The following is an 18,622-nucleotide window of genomic DNA, read 5'->3' on the forward strand; positions in this document are numbered from 1 at the left end:
TGAATGAATAATTCACATTAGGGGAAATGTAAGATACACACCCATTTTTGAACAAGGGGATTGTGCAAATGAACTTAAATTCAAAATTTAAAAACACCCCTAGAAGCCTTCAAATACAAAACTAATTTAAAGATGGAAAAGTCAATGGCCAAAATGTCAAGAATTAGGAATATTCTAAATTGATTATCTCTAGCCATACATTGAATCTTTGGATTTGAAATGTTCTAGCCTGAGGACACCCTGGTCCTACAGAGCAGCTTTTCATTAGAAGAGGATTAAATCAATGCATAGGGGCCTGTAAACATTAAACCGGGTTCAGTCAGGGAGGCCCAACAGTCCAAAAACTACAGCCTGCCTCGCATAAGCAAATTAACAGCTTCTCACATTTCCCCACGTATAGACAGATCTGCAGGATACCAAGCCCTACTGCCATACCAGTACTGTACAGAAGAGTGCAGTGGAATATTGGCCATGGTTGCAGTCATAACTGACCAGCCTTCCACCATATATACACACACAAGATTTAAGTTAATTTCAGAAGTGCCGTCTATAAACATTCTGCATGCATTTCACCGCATGTACATAAATCAAGCTTCCTCACACAGCTGGCCATCGTTCCCAGGGTTAAGAAATTTCCTGATGAGGCTGGTTGCTTACACTTGTGAATAAGCTTGAAGGGGAAGCGAGTGCAGGCTTGTGGAGTAGAAAGTGGTTACAGTGAAAGTTAGTCCTAGAAGAACCCACTGCCCATTTATATGGAGAAGAGGAGAAATTTAAATGTAAATTAATGAGCCCTCATCTGGGCACCTGTACTTAGTACACCACAGTTCCATAGCAGTTGAGAAAGGACTTTATTTACAAAAAAAAAAAAAAATTTTAGCACCAAATCATTTTTCCAACTTAAAGCTACTGCACCAGAACTGCCATTTATATACACATTTATATCCAAAACCAGCTGGAAACTTAAATTTTAAAGCAAAAACACAAACTTAAAACTGAACTCCAATGTTCAAACTTAAACCTGCCTTTCAATTATACTTTCCATCAAAATTCTGTTCACATTCAAACAAGCAAATCATTTAATAAGTTGGGGTTTTGGTGCTGACTTCTTTGGGTTTGTATCAATCTTTTCCACCGATTTGATGACGCCAACTGCGATGGTCTGCTTCAGGTCCCTGGCTGAAAACCGGCCTGTTGCACAAGAATTGGAGCATTGCATGACAGGAGTCACAATAAGGTCCACTTCCTACAAATCGGCAAACATACTGCCCTAAACAAGTGTCAATTGCTGAAGAAAAACATTCCTGCAGCTGTGCAGGTTTAAACAAGCACAGGGATAAAGTGGTCAAAACATTTAAGGGGGGGGGCGGAGAAACAGATTGTAAAAACCAAAAATTGTATTAAGGCTTACCTAGAGGAGGATAGTTAAAGAAGCTCTCAACACACATCGGCTTGGTTGGTACCAGCTTCACCGTAGCGGCATCCCCAGAGACCAGAACCTGAGGATCATCTTCCAGCTTCTTGCCAGAGCGACGGTCAATCTTCTCCCTCAGCTCGGCAAATCGGCAACTGATGTGGGTCGTGTGGCAGTCGATGACGGGAGAGTAGCCCACTTTGATCATTCCAGGATGATTGAGAATGATTACCTGTTCAATTACAAGAGGAATATAATGAGTTCCCCTCCCAAACAAACCTCGGGAGTTAGGACTATGGCATTAAAGCAGCAAGCCAAATTATGGAGATTCTACCAACATTAATTCCATTAATGAATGCTAAAAGCAAAGCTCATACACTAAAGGTGGTGTACAACCCCTTCATAAAACCCATACCTGTGCAGTAAAGCTAGACACATCAGCAGGAGGGTCGTTCTGGGCGTTTCCTGCGACATCCCCACGCCGCAGGTTCTTCACTGCCACATTCTTGATATTGAAGCCAATGTTGTGCCCGGGCAAAGCAGTCTGGAGACCTTGGTGATGCATTTCAATGGACTTGACCTCCGCCGTCAGTTTAGCAGGAGAGAAGGTCACCAGCATCCCAGGCTTCAATATGCCCGTCTCGATTCTTCCTACGGGTACAGTGCCAATACCTTGCAACATTGATGGGGGGAGAAGGGCAGATGTTAGAGGCCAAGTCTGAAGCACCTAAAGTAATGGGACAGATCCTGAAGAGCATCAACTACAAGGACAGGCACATTTCACATCGTTAGGTACATTAAGGAAGTCCCTTTAGACCAACCCTAAAATTTAAAGTTGGCCACCATGAAAAACATGTTCCCTACCAGTATTCCAAGAATTTAGTTGGAGAAACCAACTGACCTCCAATTTTGTAAACATCCTGCAAGGGCAACCGCAGAGGTTTGTTGATTGTGCGGACAGGAGGCAGAATGGAATCCAAGACTTCCAGTAAGGTTTTGCCATTTGAAATGCCTTCTTTCCGTTTGGTTTTCCACCCTTTAAACCAGGGCATCTGAGGATCAAGTTGAAATTAGATCTTTGCTTAGAACATGGGCTTTTGTAATGGCAACACATGCTCCAGTAACACATTGTAGCAACACCCCCACACGACTCAAATACTCACCTTATTGGAGGGAGCCAGCATATTCTCTCCGTTCCAGCCAGAGATGGGGACGAAGGGCACGGCCGTGGAATCGTAACCGATTTTCTTGACAAAGACCGTCACATTTCGGACCACCTCATCAAAACGCTTCTGGCTGTAAGGGGGTTCGGTCAGATCCATCTTATTGACGCAAATAATAAGCTGTTTGACACCCAGAGTGTAGGCCAGCAGTGCATGTTCCCTCGTTTGGCCATTCCTGGAAATCCCTGCCTCGAACTCGCCTTTGGCTGCCGAGACCACTAGGAGCGCTGCATCTGCCTAAAGAGACACCATCCCATAAAACCAATTACAGTTCAGGTAATGGGTAAATTACAGTAAAATGAGAACAGGAGGCCAAGTTTACATGCCAGTAAGCAGGCCCATGGTTCATTATGACTACTCTTACCTGTGAGGTCCCAGTGATCATGTTTTTAATGAAATCCCGATGCCCCGGCGCATCAATGATGGTGATGGAGAATTTATGGGTGTTGAATTTCAACAAGGAGATGTCGATGGTAATCCCTCGCTCTCTCTCAGCCTTCAGTTTATCCAGGACCCAAGCATATTTGAAAGAGCCTTTCCCCATCTAACACATTGGGAGAGTTGGCGAGAAGAGAAAAGCACAGGTTTAGCACGGGTATGGAAGAGCAAGGAGGGCCATCCAATTCAAGAGCTTGAAAGACTGCAAGGGCTTACTACAAAATGCCAAACTATACGTTATAGATCTTAAAATGCACAATAATGCAGTACCTGGGTTGCAGCTTTCTCAAATTTCTCGATAGTCCTGGGATCAACTCCGCCACATTTGTACACCAGGTGGCCGGTGGTGGTGGACTTCCCGCTGTCCACATGGCCGATGATGACCAGGCTGATGTGGACTCTGTCCTTCGGCATGTTGCGGTAGCACTTAATGAAGCTCCGCTTTTACCAGAGACTTTTGATTGTGGTCACAAAGTCGTTTGCGTTCAGGATCCAGCAGATATGTTCGCCTTGCGTCGTTTGGGGACTGTTCAATGGAGAGAGCCTGGCCTAATGATCTCTATATAAAGCATTAACCTAATTGGCGGCCGATCGTTAATGGGAACTAGACGGGCGCTGCGTGATTACATACACGTGTAAATATGCACGTTGTGAAATACAACGTCAATTGTGGGTGCTTGTTTTCGCTTAACATAAACACATTTCACTGGGCTCCTAATCTGAAACCGTTTAAACAGTAAATTGCAAGTCATTTAAAACAAGTGCAAACACATTTTTGTAATAATCAGTGGGCATCTAATACAGGTTTCATTGACCGTTTGTACACATGAAGCAAATCCTGATTGCTCCCTCTCTTTGTGCAATATAACGGATATGCTGCACGTCTCTTTTTAGTCAATAAAGCAATACAAAGCATTATATGCATTTTAATAAACCTCAAGCAGCAGATCCATTGCTTATTGTGATAAAGGAACCATCCCAGGCTTCGCTGTATGTATGATAAAGTACTTCCCTGTTTAAATGCATTTCAAAATACTGTCATGGTCCAACAATCGGCCCATGACAAAATATGTATTTCAATCTTTGCATCAGATAAACCAGTTCAGCCGCAAATAAGTGTTTTACAGCACGGCGTGGAGGGACCGCGACACTAACGGTTCCTCTGCGGCCGGCGGTCATGTGTGAAAAGCGCCGTTTCCAGCGCTCACAGCGCGGCTGAATCAATGCCTTTTATAGTTATTACCGCCGGCTGCGGGAGTGTCGGAGCCGCTCGGACAGACCCGTGTCAGCCGTGCAGTGACGTCTGACATCCGCCAGCCCGGAAGCCCGGAAGCCCGGAAGCCGCGCTCAGCTGCGAAAGCCGCTTTCATCCGAGCCCGCCGTGCAGCGGCGACTTCCTCATCCAGTCCTGCGCGCCCGGCTCTGGAGGTGAGTTATCCCCAGCATTGCGTCTCTCCGGTCGATGCTCGCTGGAGAACCGGCTCTGTATCTGTGTAGCTCTTTGTATAGGAGGATGTACGGGCGCCCTGCTTTAGACCCCGGCGTGTGTCGTGCCCAGAGCCGAGCCGCGGTGCCCAGCTGCGGCTGATGGGAGGCGTGTGTGGTGGGCTTTCTGCCCGGTGGCTGGAAGAGCGCCGTTGCTTGTTTGTTTGGTTTCTGGCGAAGGAGAAGACGGCGCGCTGGAATAGGGTTTTAAAAGACGTTTGTCAGCGTCGTTTGTAAAGGTGACGGGCGGCGCGGACACGCTCGTGTTTCCCAGCGGAGCAGCTGCACCCTGTCCGCGGCCGCGACACTTAACCTACGCGGGCAGGCCGCATTGAACAGTCCGGCAACCACACACGCACAGGCGATGTTAACATTGCAGTGGATGTTGTAAGTCCTGCGTCTGTGCCGGGCAGGGAAACGGCTGAACACAGCTCGCCTGCACACTTCCTCATGGTGAAGGCGCGCCTGTCGTTCACACAGATTGCGCTTCCCGTGTGCGCGGTGGTCGCTCTCACTTCAGTGTGAAGAGCATCGACCCGGGACTCTTGAACATTTGGGTAAAACTGTGCCACCCTCCCCTCAAACACACACACACACACACACACACACACACACTTCATAATAGTTGTGTCTTGGCTACGTGATAGTGTAACTGGTGGTGGTAGCCGTTAATTGGGGGGCAATCACGGGAACACCTGTAAATCTGACTAAAATGTGGCATGCTCAAGAGTTAATTCATATAATAAGCTATACATTTTCATGTGATATGTTCTACTGGCATGTTCACTTGGATGTTGCATTGAAACGTATCACCTTTGAAGTGAAATGCACTTTCCCCACACTGTAAGTAATAACCTGAACTAACCCAACCATGTGAACATCTGGAAATGACTTCCAGCTGCTGAGGTGGTTCTTGAAAATCAGGATGCTAGACGAAAAAGTAAATTCCCAATCAAATAAAATCAAAATTGTTTCATGACTATTGGGAAGCATGGTTGTTTTAACATTGTTGGAATGCTTCCCTTCTTATCTAACATCTAAGTGTTTATGACATAGACAAATTCTGTCACTGAAGATGTGAATCTTTACAGAGTTTGTAATCAAAGTTTCATCCAGAAATTTGCACCAGTTTACCAAGTTATGCATGCCTGTTGCAGTACAAGTGCATTATGTGTATTACAATACTGTAGAGAAAATATGGTATGGTTAAATTCTAAAATATTTGATCTACGGTACAAGCAACTACACAGATGTGTAGATAAGGCCTGCTTGGGCATAGTTTATGTGTATGTTTCATAGATTTTTTTTTTTTTTTTAATGTAATAAGTAGCTTTCATAATGATATTTAAATAGCCCTTTTCCATTATATTACCTAGAATCCCACATGCTGATGATGGGCAATGTATTTATTGGGACTAGGGGCTGGATTAAATCAACTTTGTCCTATCCTTTCAAAGCAAAACAACATGTATGTGACAGAGTTTAAGAAAGAAGCAACTGACAGCAAATTAAGTAACAGTAGAGTACGGGTTTGTAGTTTCCTCATTTTATCTGACTCTAGGTAGTCAAAAATATTCATGAATTCAGTCAGGTGAAAATTGTACTACTACCAAATATTCATTTTGATGTAGCCATGAATAATCTGCCAAATACACACCCGGCAGAAGTGGAAACGGATTTCAGTTTCATTCCACCCAAGGCTTTACAGCAAGCTAACTTAAACCCTATTTGGCCAAATCTCAAATGGGTACAAAGACCGGTTTCCACTGGCTTCAAGGAGTGGGTTGAAAGTGATTAAACTTAAAATACGCTCACACATAAGCCTGCTTTCTTAAATCTAGTAGCCCTGGAGTGACATAAAAATTGTTTTGCATTCAGGCTCTTGGTAGTACAAACTGGGATTAATCACTAAGAGGAACCACCTTCAACACCCTCCCCTGGGGAGGAAGTGATGCAACAGGTGTTATGCAGTGTGGCTTTTGATTTGAATTTCAGGCCTGTGAGCTCACATTTTCATTTTGTTACAGCACAGTAATATTGGATGCCTTTGGAGACCCTGCAAGGAAGAATAACATTATAATTATGTAATGTACCTTATGATTTAAGTTTTGTAGTTTTTAATGGCTGGGTGATTCTCACAAAACTCTCATTTCAGAGTGATCCTCTTTGAGATTACAAAATGATATTGACCAACACATTTTATTTGGAGTATGCTTAGTAGGGTCTAAATTCACTATAAATGTTGATTTCAAAGAGACTATTTACTTATACATTTTAGTGCTTTTTTATACCAAGTGAATGACATTTCTCATTACCGCAATAACATTTCACAAGCACAAGAGTGGGACTTTTTTTTTTTCACATTTGTTAAATTGCTATGGTAAAACGTAGCTCTAAACTAGCTATAGTAATGGACAAAATAGAATTGATCGTAACATTTGGGATAATTCATGTTTAATTACTTACCTTACCAAATGTTGTTGAGATCTTACAACAGCTTAACTCATAGTGTTGGTCTATATTATGGAAAGCTTAATTGAAGGTGCAGTTAAGGTTATAATTAAATTAAATTCATATTTTGGTAAAGATAAGCAGGTTGCGGTAATGAGAGTACGTAAAGAGCAATAGTATTTGATTTCATGTAAATCAAATAACAGTGTAAAATGTATAGATATGGTGCAGCATCAATATCAAAGCATAAAGCACTAGAATTGTTTCTTGAATTTAAGTTAATCAGGGCTGGCTCCAGGCATAGACTATACAGGCGCTTACCTGGGCTGACAGCCATCCAGGGGGTTGAGATTAAAAAAATCGTATTTGATTTTATGCCTAATATTGCCTACTTTTGAATTGATATAAACTTGATAATTGATCATAACAATGTGAATAATATTATCCATTAATATAGATAAAACGACAAGTTCAAGTTAAAATAGTGAGAAATATGCTTTTCATCATTATCACAAACTGACAAATGAGAAAATACATTGCGGTGATGAGGAGGCCTAATGAAAAATGCTAATAGGGGCGTGTCAGCAAAAATTAATGCATAATCTTGTAGAACATTTTAAAGACTGTTATATTGATCAAAAATGTATAATCAAAATAATGATGATGCCAATTTATCTTCAATAGCGGTAATGAGAATCTATAGTGTCAGGAACAGGGGGTTTATATACAAGTACAACATTTTCAGTGAATAAATGTGAGGACACTAGCATACTTTGTGTCAATGTTTGATCTTTTTTTGTTGATGCATCATGGGAGAATAAAACTTTATTGACTATTTTTATGATTTTGGCAGGGCAATGAACCAATATTGTGGTAATGAGAAATGGGTTGATGAACACCATTTTTTTCATTATATTATCCATATGATGATGTCTGGATTTTTAATTAAAGGATTTTTATAGACTATTGGACATTTGATACAACATACTTTTTTATTAGAGTAGTATACTTGTTAAATAACCCATTTAAAAGTTGTAATATATTTGTGTGCAGGACAGAACACATGTATATCTATTGAATTAAGGCTTTACCATTTAGTTTAATTATGTTTTCTTGTATTCAAATCATCACACCCATGGTTCAAGGTTGGTGAATCACCCAACTATGCATTTATATATAAACACTCACACACATTGTTATAAAAATGCATAGCTATTAAAAACAAATACAAACCAATCCAAAAGGCATCCAGTATTGGTCTAATAGAAAGGAAAGCTATAAATGGACGAAAGTGGAAACATGTTTGGTAAGCCTTCATCCAGCAGTGGATCAATACAGGCTGATGATGATAAGTTATAGCCTAGAATATTGCCATCCTTCTTGAAGTGGAATGCTGAAGCACTGAGTAGTAAGTAAGATACAGATTGAAGTATTTCCCCTATATGTAATGTATGTTTGTCTAACTGAGATTGAATAATAATTGCTTTTGCTACACAGGGAGTATTTTTATGAAGCATGCAATCTGTTTTTACAAAGAAAAATGTAGAACTGTGATTTATATATATTTAGGAACATTTTAATCATGGGATATCATTAATCATTAATAACTGGGAATCATGTGTATTTTGTACTTGGGCCTATATTTTTTTGGTATACCTGTAATCCTTGTCAACTGAATTCTGTTCTTAAAACAAGAAGATAGTACTGTAAGACGCGTCTGAAGTTTAAATAATAATTTGCAGTCATTTTTGTTTTGTTTTTAAAGATAAGGTCAAGCTATTCGTATAGCCAATGAGGTTTAGGGTTGCTGTATGTTTTCTTGGGTCCCCGATAAGGTGCATTTCAAGTAACCTTTTTGTTTGCAACCTCCCTGCTAACACAACGTTACCACAACATTATAGATCATTGTGGCAATGTTGTGTGTTGGCTGGGCCATTTCTTGCAAACGTGTTTTTGTAATGTATATTTTTAAACATAATAATCATCTTTTATTAATGCCCTCATCAGAAAGTGTCATTGTTCTGAAAGGCATGCATAGTCATATTTGACGTGCAATATTATGAACCACGCTAGAGTAGCAATGAAGGGAATTACAAAACATCACTGTTGTGTATAAAAATATATACAAAATCTAAAGAAGCAGAACTTTGGAGTTCGACCACTTACAGACTATCACTTTACTATTACACTTTTTTTATTGTATTTGTGCATTAGATTATTTTATGTTTGTAGTGTGTGTATACATTTAAAAGCTCTGCTTGTGGTGTACTAAATCCTGAAGTTAAAAGGTTTAGATCCACTAACACTATTGATCTGGAGATTTGTTCATTCACACTGCTGTGATGTTTCAGTGTTTTGAAGTGGAGCACATTAAATCACTTTGAAGATGGGATAAAATGTCTCTGCACTCCACTTCCTTTAGTCTAAAGAAGTTGCATCTTTCAAATCTGTGCTGAGAGTTGCTCATTTCTTGGGGTTTCCTAGCATGATTTCATAGTGAGCATTCACTTTCTTTGAATTTTCAATAAACTATTTTTAGAAGTGATTAGTCTCAGGGCTGCAGGTTTTTCTACAATGTGCTTTGACTTCACAGCATCAGGAATGGGGGGGGGGGGTATGCAAACTATGCAATGGCAGCTATTCTTAAATAACAATTTACATTATTTTTGTATGTGTGTGGGTCATGAGATATAATTTGAATTATTTATAATGTAGGCCTATGTATATGCACATGTAGTCTTTTTCTGCATGAGATTGCAGAGAGTGACCATTTTGACCATACTGGTGTGTCTGGTTTTAAAAAGTTATCCTTGAAACTGATTTAAGATCTGGGGTGTAATTCTAAGGAGAAAATATCTTCCGAAGATAATTAAACACAGATAATTAACACAGATCTATAAGATCATCACTAAGGGTCATTAAGAGGTTCCAGAAAAATATTAACTTTTTCCGAATGCAGGTATGGATAATAATTAGCTTCTGGAGTCAAATGTGTTAAAATCCTTTCATCCACTTAAATAATTAGCAGATTATTGGGAGGCACCAAAAGACATTCTGCACTCTTGCAGCCTTCATCAAGCTTGTTTTTGTGATGAATAAAAGACATGCATTAATGACTGAAGTTATTGAAACTGTTTTATAGCAGAATTATGAAAGATTCTGATGTTTCATCATCTGTGTTCTAAGAAAACCGGCATGAATTCCAAATTTGGAATAATATAATCTGGAAAAAATGCATACAAATTATTTGCATTTTTGCTCCCACTGTAATGGAATGCATAATATATGACCTAGGCCTATATCATGACGTTTCATAAAATGTTTGGTGTGAGAATAGAGTAATTGCAAATAAGTTAATTGTTCTCGAAAACCTGTCTGAAATATATTTGACAGACCACAAAGAAAAACACAAAAAAGGGAATGGTGTGATTGAGACTTGGTATATGCTATGATTGTTTCCATTTTGTTACTTATTTATTTTGCATCCACTGCAAGTTTTGAAATGCAAAAATGTGTGCATCATCTTCTGTGGATGTTTGGCATTTCAGAAGTTTGGTTTAGAATCCATTGCAAAGACTCTAAAGCTGTTTGGAGTAAGCCATTTTAATACCATTTTAAAAGCTGCACCAACTTGACATGGTAATGTGTTTTGCTTTAATCTGGCTCCAGCTTCCGTTTGTGCTGTCAACCATCCACTGAATCGGAGGTGGATTAAAGATGATCTTCATTCACACAGCTGAGCAATGGCATTGTGGTTGTGTGGTTTATTTGAAACGATCTTTCCAATGTTATCTCCATAGACAGGCCTAGACTGGTTAGGTGCTAATGTGTATTTATTGAAATAGTAACTTTTATTTAGGAATAAGAAGCTATTAGTCTGACATTACTTTAAATTGCTTCTATAACATCAGTTTCACTCTGTTTAGTCTGATTATAACAAAGTTTGCTTTTATCAGACTCTTTATTAATTTATTACATGTTATTTAGTTCAGTGCAGTTTGTGTTGAGTTGTTTACTGGTAGCAAAGGTATATAATAAAAAGTGTCTACAGCAACAACTCTGGCAGGCCCTAGTTCATTAAGTTCCTGTAACCCGGCGGTCCATTTAAAATGTCCATCAAAGTTAAAAGCCACTTTTATATTTCGCCTTGATGCCATTTGTGCTTAAATTGTACAAACTGAGATCCCAATCTTGTCAGATCAGAAATCTTTTTACAATTAAAGTATAGATTTGTAAGATTCCCCTACATGATTCTCCATTCAGTTTAATTCACTTTTCAATTAGTGCCATAGTTGTTTGAAGACATTTAACATTGATCTGTATAATAGCAAACATTATTATTATTATTATTATTATTATTATTATTATTATTATTATTATATAATAGTCAAGCAGTTAAATGCTTTTTGTTTGTTTTGTTTTTTACTTTCAAACTTAGACTACAGGGAAATAATATAGCATTGCCCAAGTAACTATATTGTGTCTGGTAATATAAGATGCGTGATTTGTTTTTGTGGTTCTCGTTTGCAAATATTTATGAATCTGGAAGCCCAACACACATTTGTTTTACATTCACACAAAAGTTCCTGCTCTCCAATTTTCCTATTTTACAGTTGCTTCAGAATGAGAGTATAGTATGATATAGGCTACTATTGGACATTTGTTCATTTTAAAACAATAAGGCTATATAAACCATCCGCTGTTATTCGCATAATCATAACAAATATGTAGTTTAATCTGTTTTTAACACCTTTTTATATGGTACTCTAAATGTATTTTGGTTTGTATTAAAATTTCTTAATATAGCATGTCTCATTACTGTATCAATTTTAAGAGCATACATAATATTACATTACAAAAAATATTCTGGAAAAAATGCTGATCGAGAGGAAATTCGAGATTTTTGCAGTGTTTCTTAAAATCAATAATTTGTTTGCTATTGTAAAATGAGATGACCTAGGATTAAGTGAATCTACAATGTGGTATTTTAATTCATCAGACCCTTCTGAAGCCAAGAATGAAAATATTTTGACAGAGTAAGGGTCTTTTGTAGATCAGAGACTGTGTTATGTAATTTATAATAAGTACAGTAATTACAAATGAGTATTGTAATTGAAAAGAATACTTGAACATGAAGACATGAGCCAAGACAAGGTGCTGTCTTCATGAATTAACAGGATTGAAATGTAAAAGAAAGAAAAGCGTGCATGTACTTTAATTTATATTAGTGTGTGCTTCCAAAGAGTATAGGACAACTTCCTTACAGCTTCTGACACCTTTTAAAAGTTTAATACTAAAAAAAATATTTACCTAAGATAAAACTCTTGCACCAGAGACTGGTTTCGGATGAAACCAGAAGTGAGAGCATAGATCAAAGACCCTATTTTAAGAAAAGTGCACATGTTGTTAAAATTTTAACGCATATCTCTGAATCCAGTAAACAGGAAAACATTTTGTGACTGACTGTAATGAGAATATCCCACTAATCTTGGTATGATGAATAATACATTGCCTACGGATACATTATTAATGCAGTTGGGAGAGTACACAATTAAAAGTAACAACAGATATGAAAAGAGGGGTCGAGGATAGAAGTATCATTTTGTACTATTTAATGTATAGTACATAATGAAGTAAATTATGTATTATTTAATGTTTATGTAAAATAACTAATATTTAAAAGAGATCGAATGGTGGTGCCTTCCCATTTACACGTTTACTAATAGTATATCACCTATAGTTACTACACTTTGACTATTCTATACTTAAAGTACTAAACAAACACAACAACAAGTAGTTCTGGGCACATTAGACAAATCTTGGTATGACAAATCAAAACCAAGTGATTCAATAGTATAACATCAGATGCGTAAGTCTTTAAGTAGTGCTTTTCTGTTTCTGCTTGAGCAAGCATAGCAGTTTGCAATGTGCGCTGGTGCTGCTGCGCTGTGCGGTCCGAGCAGCCGCGCTGAACCCGTCCCCAGTAGGACCCAGAGGAGACCCGTGTGCGGCTGCCGAAGGTGGAAGTGTCTCTGCTTCACGTTGTGTTACTTAAAAAGGAAGCAGCTCTGTATGAATGCTTGATAATTAACCTATTTCAAATCAAAGGAAGTCGCGATCGCTACGGCTATGTAATCCAAGGACCACCTCCCCTCATCGCAGCAGGTAAGAGCGCAGTGCCGGGTCCGCAGCGCCGGTACTCTGCCCTGGTTTCGTGCCGCAGGTTCGCTGGACCCGGCGGAGCAGGGGACTCGAGTGCGCAGCCTAGCCAAGGGAGGTGCCTTAAGTGTCGGACACATGTTCTTGGAAATCCCTGAGTTTCCTTCTGCTATACTAGGTTGTTATAGGTCGTGTGTTAGTGGCAGTGTTGTGTATATCGACTTTGGATTTTTGTTTAATGTGTTACATTTGTAGCGGAAGTGAACAGTTTCAATGATACAGAATTGTAACGTTTCACATGAATGTAACATGCTTTACAGATTGACGTTTTGTGCCTTTGGTACTTATTCGCTAGCCAGGTCCCTGCATCACTACTGTGTTGTACACTGTTTTGATAACTTATAATAAACAAATAAGCATTAAGAAAATATGCAACTATCCACGAATCGTAATTAAACGTCAATTTTATTAGTAATATGACATTATATTATAGAATATCCCATTATGTAGTTTAAATTGCAAGGATATGTATATGTAGACCACTAGTCTGACAGGGGTCATCTGAATTGCTGAATTATGTTTTTGAATTATGAATGATGTATTTTATTTTTATTTTGCAGAGATGTTATCAATATTTGTATTCAGTCATAAGTTATATTTTTCTCTTTATTTTGCATATTCTAAATGCACACTTTTTTACTTCATTGATAATAGCTGTAAGAGCTTTGAAGTTAATTTCCTCAACATACACATTGCCTCTTTAGTGTTGCTTTTGAGATGGAACAGTGTAAGACTGTTCAAACGTTAAAACATAAGATCTTGTGATTTTAGGAATGTGCTTTTTTAAGCCGGAACATTCTTTTGACACGCTTTGTTGTTCTTGGATCAATAAGACATTGCCAGAATTCCCAGCCTTGTCACTGCAGCTCTTTCCTTCCCAGAAGGGACAGAACTGGAGTTTGAGTTCTTGCTCTTTGTATACTAAGGCCTCTAGGTCCTAGGATGGAAATAACACTCCAGCGCTAAGCAGTTTAATCCATTTCAGGTTTTAAAATCCGCTGTCTTTATTTACTTTTTAAACATTTTGATGAAGCAGAATATCAAAATGTAATATTCAAATAAGATTTTGTCTGTATTCTTCTAACAACATTTGGTGTCAGCTCATATGCAAAGGTTGCCTGAAATGGTTGAAACTGCTACACAGCCCCAGGCTTGTTTACATCCATTCTTTATCTCTGAAGTGAAATAGCCATTGCACAGCCATTTATGTCATTATGTAGATCAGTAGTGATCACGGCATCCATCACTTATCACTTATTTGGTGAATTCTAGCTTCCTGTGGTGTTACATTTTTTTTTTTTTTTATCCTCAAATTCTGCCCCAGTGGCATCACCAGTCCAATATTGGGATTCTTTTAAACTACCATGTACTATGGGTATCCAGGTAGCCCATGCCCATATCCTAACTAACATTTAAATTATACCCAAGTATAATAGTATTTAAGTATTTGATAACATAAATTAGCTCATTTTTATTATGGGCAGCCACACTCTTAAAGCTACCGATGATTATGGGCATTGCAGTCTGGCTTAATGCAACTGCAATTAGAACAATTACTCTCTAGACTGTCTGTTGCAGTCAGTCAGAGGTGTTCATTTCCCACTGATGGCTGATATTGTCAGTAGACTTAAACGGCTATTCTAGATTTGTTTTATACTGTTGGGATTATACTTGTGCCCTATTATTTAGTTGTACTTCTCCTCTACCCTTTATTTATTTTTGTTGTTTCCCCACAAAGCTATACAGTTTGTGAAGCTGAGTGATGAGGTTGCGGAGCATTATGAACAATGCACAGGATTCAGTTATCTGTGCCACATCTATAGACGCCCATCTGCTCTGTGATGCTGAAGTGCTACCCTACCGTACTTCTCTGCAACTGGCTAAAACCTGATCCAGACCCCGTCTTCCTGCAGGAAGTACCTGAAAGGGCAGATCGCAATATGACGTGAACCATGATGGTAGCGGCAGAATGTAGAATAAACAAGAGAATAGATCTGATTGAGAGATTAAATTGCAGGATGTCGCTAGTGTTATACTCATCTTTTACAATCCTTCACAGCGGAACTGCATACATTTTCATGGTACAATGCAGTACTCTTATTTCTGGTCCTCAAGGGCTATAATTTGAATTTCACTTGAGCTCATAATTGGTAAGAGATTCTTCTTTTAAGTATAAGCTTTTCCACAGGTCTAAGGCAGGTTGTGATTTAAAATTACCTCTAAAAACTGCTGGGTTTTGCTATGGCCATCAGTGACCATAGATTTGACGAATGATAGTAAAACAGCAACAGGAACTGCTTTTTCTGATGGTGTTACTGTGCTTGTAGCAGTGTGTTTAATTATAGCAGGTGGGCATCGCTGTTCATCTGTGTTAATAACACATCATGAACAAGCATAAGAGACAAAGAGGCTGAGAATCCACCATCATTGATTTTTTTTTTTTTAATTCTTTGAGAATACTGATGTATATTCTCAATAAATGCATCTACTAATATATATAATGGAGTGAAAGTTTTGCTAACATATGCCACACAGCTTTAGCCAGTGTATTAATTAGTACAATCAAAAGCAAGATTGCTCCCTGGATTTTAATGTAGTCACTTTTTGACATGCTGTCAATCTGTGTATGTTTAGTTTCCTGCTTTATAAAGGCTTGTGACCTTAGTTCAAGTTCCCCATTAAGTCTGATGACTCCCTTGGGAAAGTTGATGGCTAAAATAAATAAATGCACAGTTGACTTTGGAGTCCCACTATGAAATTGGCCAATAATAAAACCTGTATTAATGTTTTCAGTATGTCCTTGCCAAAATTAGCAGTGCTCTTGCTTACATTGTACATTGCAATGGCCAGAGGGACACTTCTTTTTACCTTGCTTCTGCTGTGGTTACAATTTAGTTGTTTCCTGTGCCTTTCCATTTTGATTAAAATTACTATAGTTGTAAGGAATGTCTGCTGAAAACTGTACACCGTAATTATGGAAACATCTGCAGTATGCAGCTGTGGTGTATTGAAAATACAATCCTTTTCACCCACCCCTTTAAAAGTAGTAATATTGAATGTAAATATATAAATAACGTGCATAAGTATGTTTGAGGCCCCTTGAGAAGAACAATATATGATAAATGCTTAGCACTGTCAAATGTAATGTTTTGTGTCATGTCATTTTAACATTGTGGGGAATTTATTTTTGATTGTTGAAAAATATATAAATTGCAATAATACATATATTTTTTTCTCTAAAGATGCTATATATGAGGGTAATTAATTGGTCCCTACCTTTTTTTTGTAGTTAACTTTTTCTCCTGTCCAGAACACAATTGCCAAATTAGTGCCTATGCAAGCTATAACAGATATGTTTGATTGTTTATCCAACTCACTGCACCCTTGATCTATTCACCCCCTGCCATTCAATCCTTGTTGTTAAAGACGTAGCCCGACTCCTTGGTGTTGGTGTGTGTGGGCCAGTGGGGCTAAAAGGTCATTACTATTTCACTTTAGAGTGGTATGGTCTAAGCCTAAGTGGTTTAAACTTTTGTATCAATTTACCTTATTTAGAAAATCCTTGTATGTATCCACTTTATCCGATTTGTATTTATTTAATTTAAATACTTTTTGTAATGGTAGTATTAATGTTGCATGTGCTTTGAGATAAACCTCACCACCTGAGATATCATGAAGTGCATCTAGTCCTGCAAAATATCATATTGTTCGCCAAATCTGAATTTATATTGTTTTATTTTTTAATACTCAGGTTTTTTGTCATTCATGGCTGAATCTGTTGAGACTCCTAAAGACCATGGCATCTGTTCAGTAAATATAATTACAGAAAACTTAAGTCTTCAGAAACAGGCGGTGATCAGACTACCGTACTTAAGCTATAGTAACTATAGTGAATTCAGTATTTTGCTATTACAGTTGATCCAAGTGAAGTTTAGGTGCTTTTTACACATTTTGTGATAACTGCTATAAAGAGTTAAAACCTTCATATGTCATAAGAGTTGAGTGCCACTGGCTGGAGTATTGATTGCTCTTTGAAAGGGCAAGTGTCATATTTAGTCTTTTAATAGATTTTGTTTATATGCATTAAAGTCATTGATTTGTTATGAAATGCTAACACCGAAATACCTTTTCAAGGCCTGTAGTGGTATGCACACACTCCCACATAAATAACAAAAAAATGCTACCTCAGGGCATAAGATCTTGAATGTACAAGCAGCAAGGCGGTGCCTAGTTTCTTGTGTCGATTTCCACTGCAGGGTATTGCTTTTTTTTTTTTTTTTTTTTTTTGGTCACGTCTACAGTACTGGGCAGTGCGCATACCAGATGCACAAGTCATGGAGAAAGTTGTTGCGCTTTGTAAGACAAGTAATTTGACTTACTAAATTGAGCAATGGTGCTAAAGAACTGCCTTATGACCATGCTTTCAAATCTGAGCCTACATCGCATAAGATAATATATTGTGTATTAATAATTTAAATGGAAATTTAGTCAGTGGATCTTCAAAAGGTAACTAGAACTTGCAGCTCTTCAGCCCCCTGAGTATCAGTGCTGTGTGTAGTACTGCTGCTTTGCTTTTCAGACCCTAAAGCTGTAATTAAGAAAGCACTGATTCTGTTTCCTTTGAATCTGCACTATGAGATTTTAATTATCTGCAAGAACCTCCTAGTACAGAAGCAATTTCCATTAACGGTTTAAAATGTGAGGAGAGAAAATACAAACTTATTACACCATACTTTAATGCAGTAGTAGCTCTCATGTTCATCTTCCTGAAACTTGTAAGAGCCCTTCTGTCTGAAAAGATCAGATATTCCTTACAGCTTGTACATCTAATGATTTTTCAAGAGTGAGTGACTCTCAAAGCAAGTGCTCACTAGTCAAATGAGCTTCACTTTTGTTTTCTTTTGGGAATTAAATCAAAAGCTTTTGTGTAAAAAAAAAAAAAAAAAAAAAAATTAAACTGTTAATCTTAAAGCCAAAATAATAGCCTAAAACACCAGTGAAGAAAGGCTTTGTTTATATCTTCTGATACAAACACATTTAGGACAGAATACATCCAACTGCATAATATTTCCAATGATAGACTGAACAGCACTTTTGAAGATATTGAATTACTTCTATTATTTCAATTTGTTTAAATTAGAATACAGGTTCTTAACAATTTATACCTTATGCTGCACAAAAGACAACTTTTAGATAGCCAAAGCTTATTTTTGTATTATTATTTTATTCACATAACACAGACCTTCAGTAAGGATCATGTTGGCTGAGCATTAATGCCCGACCATGTGAAAACAGTCAGACTCGATCCAATATATTGGTTGACCCATTTGTGAGTGGGTGGGGAGCTGCATTGCAGGGGTAGGTAAACTTGGGACTTTCAATGTGTTCTATT

General features: G+C 38.1%; 2 protein-coding genes across 5 annotated transcripts in view; one reads left to right on the top strand and one right to left on the bottom strand.

Moving 5' to 3' along the window:
• Nucleotides 1–356: 356 nt before the first annotated feature.
• On the bottom strand, nucleotides 357–4,341 carry eef1a1l3 (eukaryotic translation elongation factor 1 alpha 1, like 3). Its single transcript, XM_066723446.1, has 7 exons — nucleotides 3,346–4,341; nucleotides 3,002–3,181; nucleotides 2,578–2,874; nucleotides 2,316–2,466; nucleotides 1,830–2,086; nucleotides 1,412–1,646; nucleotides 357–1,191 (listed from the first exon to the last, which is right to left on the bottom strand). The coding sequence occupies exons 1-7, from the start codon at nucleotides 3,487–3,489 to the stop codon at nucleotides 1,076–1,078; spliced, it is 1,380 nt and encodes a 459-aa protein (XP_066579543.1). The 5' UTR covers nucleotides 3,490–4,341; the 3' UTR covers nucleotides 357–1,075.
• A 68-nt stretch (nucleotides 4,342–4,409) lies between these two features.
• fam49bb (family with sequence similarity 49 member Bb) overlaps nucleotides 4,410–18,622 on the top strand; it is a 61,617-nt gene continuing 47,404 nt past the window's right edge. For 2 of the 4 annotated variants that reach the window (XM_066723451.1, XM_066723447.1), the window contains exon 1: nucleotides 4,410–4,503. The gene's annotated coding sequence lies outside the window, so the exon portion shown is untranslated. Of the gene's footprint in view, nucleotides 4,504–12,989; nucleotides 13,177–18,622 lie in introns of those variants that run through there. The other 2 variants (XM_066723452.1, XM_066723448.1) reach the window with 2 other exon arrangements.

Source organism: Amia ocellicauda, chromosome 2 (assembly GCF_036373705.1).
Source record: "Amia ocellicauda isolate fAmiCal2 chromosome 2, fAmiCal2.hap1, whole genome shotgun sequence".
Lineage (NCBI taxonomy): Eukaryota > Metazoa > Chordata > Actinopteri > Amiiformes > Amiidae > Amia > Amia ocellicauda.